General features: G+C 41.7%; 1 protein-coding gene across 1 annotated transcript; it reads left to right on the forward strand.

The window, feature by feature from the left end:
- Window positions 1–1,780: 1,780 nt before the first annotated feature.
- LOC145399107 (zinc finger MYM-type protein 1-like) lies at window positions 1,781–2,935 on the forward strand. Its single transcript, XM_080271852.1, has one exon. It carries the CDS (start codon window positions 1,781–1,783, stop codon window positions 2,933–2,935), a length of 1,155 nt encoding a protein of 384 aa, XP_080127978.1.
- The last annotated feature ends 208 nt before the right edge of the window (window positions 2,936–3,143 follow it).

Consider the following 3,143-nt stretch of genomic DNA (forward strand, 5'->3'; position numbering starts at 1 on the left):
CTTGTCGGGAAGTGGGGTGAGCAGACCACGTTCACCCACCCACCTTATAAGCCCGCACACTCGACTTACCACGTCACCTCTGTATGTTAGCAGGTTTTCTTTTCTTCTTCCTTGCATATTATATCTATACATACATACATACATACATATATATATATAGATAGATAGATAGATAGATAGATATAGATAGATAGATAGATAGATATTTTTTGAACATGATACTGACCCCTCAAACAAAAACCAATATATAGTCATATCTTGCCCATATATTTTACCTCATGGTAATATGAAATTAATGGATGTAGAATATACCAACATTGCATTAAGACATTATCCTCAAAACACATGGAGGAATGTTCCACAGTTTATTTTTTCTTTTTCATTATTGACTTCGAGAATACATACCGCCACTGAGAAATACTGACATTCTGATATTCTTACAAACCTGGCTGATATAACACTAAATATTTTAGCTTAACGTGCTAAGGACTTAGAGATGAAGAAATATAAGCAACAGGAACTAGACACATTTCTTCACCCATAACCATTCACCGCATTTAGAGATGCAATAAGGTTTAAATGTAAAAGTAAAAGTGGTGTTACGTTACTTAACCCAGACTGGCTTAGATCCCAAAGATTTAGTAATGCACCTGACAATTTTCGTATCTACAGTACACTCATCTAACCGTTTAAATGGCAATAATTTCATTAAAATGAATATTATCGCCTGGAGATAGCCAGAGTAATGAACTTTAGTGAGATCTTCTCCATTAAGAAATCAATAGCGTTAGAATTCAATTACTTAGAGGGCAGGAGTTTACCACAGGTATGCAAAATCGTCGGCCTGTAGAAAGTATAAATTACTTATAAGATATCCAGTCCTCTAAAAAGGTTGATGTGAATGAAACAGAACAGTCCTGATCCTCCCGATACTGATGCTAACTAGTGAAGTGTGCATCAATGACGACATGAGTTTTGCTACCACTAACTTCCTTAATTATTCAACTGCAAGAATGTTAAACAGCTAAATGAATCGTGAAGCGTTAGCCAGAATTTGGTCTCTAAGTGTGACATTACCAAAGCAATGAGTGATAAATTGTTTACGAGAGATATGACAAAACTCGAATAAGTGGAGCTGTATCAGTTAAAAGGGGTGACCGCAAACAAATCGTTTCCATATCGTCCTGGTCTCTGCCATCAGGCTGCCTTTTCTCCGGCACACACCCCTCACTCATATAAATACCTCTCCACCTCATTCCTCCATCTCAGTCACGATCTCTTTCTCCCATTCTCCCCTTCCATTTCATTCACTTGCACACTTTTAGTTAGTCTCTCTGTCTCCATTCCCTCCACATAGCTAAACTCTCTCAAGGCGCTACTCTCACTTTCCAGTACATCCTAATCAGGGCCGTTTCTTGCTATTGGCGAAGTATGCGGTTGCCTAGGGCCCCCGATGCCACTAGGGGGCCCCCAAGCTGCCAATATTAGCTTTTTAAGAAATTAAAATATGTGTAAAGTGACTCGAGGTTGTGGTGCTTGGCTATTTCTTGGCTCTCTTGGCTTTTGTTCGCGCCTTTTCGTCTGGCATACCTGGTCTTTTTTTTTTTTTTGTCTCACCGGTGTGTGATATGTGAACGTAAGAACTAAGAAGAAGCGTTATTCCATACAATCTCTAGCCGAGAGAAATCTTGCACTGAGGGGGTCTACAAACACATTACACCAGCAACACAATGGAAACTTCTTAAAAGAGGTGGAGCTGCTTACCAAATTTGATCCTGTGATGAAGAAGCACATTGATCGTGTGGAAAGTGGGCTGTTCAGTCATTCCAGCTATCTTGGAAATGGGATCCAAAGTGAGCTGATTGCTTCAATCAGTGGGAAAATATTGGACACAGTGGTGGCTGAAATTAAGCGGTCCAAATATTATTCAGTCATTTTAGATTGTACTCCTGACTTAAGCCACCAAGAGCAGATGTCGGTCATCATAAGGATTGTTAGAATGGACGATGATGAAGCACCGGAAATCAAGGAACACTTTCTAGGATTTCTTGTGGCTTCCCAAACAACAGGTCTTGGTTTATCCTCTTTGATTTTGAATAGGCTTGAGGAGCTGAATATTCCTTTTGACGACTGCAGAGGACAGTCGTATGACAATGGGGCCAACATGAAGGGGAGGAACAAAGGTGTACAAGCAAGGCTGCTGGAGAAAAATCCTCGCGCACTTTTTGTTCCATGTGGGGCACATACACTGAACTTGGTTGTGGCTGATGCAGCAAAAGGGTCCACAGATGCCGTTATCTACTTTGGCAATATACAAAAACTGTATAACCTGTTTTCAGTAGCACCAGAAAGATGGGCAATCTTGAAGGACCATGTGACTCTGACACTGAAATCCTGGAGTGAAACGAGGTGGGAGAGCCGTATTAACAGCATTGAGGCTGTGCGGTACCAGGCCCCTAACATAAGGGAGGCACTGTTGGAGGTCAGGGACAAAGCCACAGATGCCCTGACCAAGGTAGAAGCACAAGCTTTGGCCGAGGAGGTTGGGTCATACTGGTTCCACATTTGTACAGTGGTATGGTATGATATCCTCCACCAAGTAAACCATATAAGCAAGCTCCTGCAGTCTGCCACAATGCAACTTGATGTAGCAGTTGACCTCCTCATGAAGGCAAAAACCTCACTGACAAGATGCAGAGACACTGGCTTTTCTGCAGCTCAGGCCTCTGCTAAAGACATATGTGACGAGATGAATGTGGAGGCTGTACTTAAGGAGAAAAAGCTTAGAGGCACAAGGAAACACTTTGCCTATGAAGCCCCAGACGAGCCTATCAGAGATGCCATGAAAAGACTAGAAATTGCGTTCTTTAATGTGGTTGTGGACACCACTTTTGAGTCATTAAAGGAAAGGTTTGAAAGCCTGGGTGAAATGTGATCCAGATTTGGAGTGCTGCTTAACTTTAAAGAATTGGATGGTGAGGCACTCTCCAACCAATGTGACGAGCTCTGCAGCACATTAAGTACCGAGGATGAAAAAGACATTGATGGAAAAGAACTGCTTCTTGAAATCAGCAACTTGCCAAGCCTACCTTCAAGTGACATGACTACACTACAGCTTCTCTCCTACATCCACAAAAAGCAGT

This window comes from Coenobita brevimanus, chromosome 47 (assembly GCF_032717465.1).
Source record: "Coenobita brevimanus isolate Jiangsu-jjx chromosome 47, ASM3271746v2, whole genome shotgun sequence".
Taxonomy (NCBI): Eukaryota; Metazoa; Arthropoda; class Malacostraca; order Decapoda; family Coenobitidae; genus Coenobita; species Coenobita brevimanus.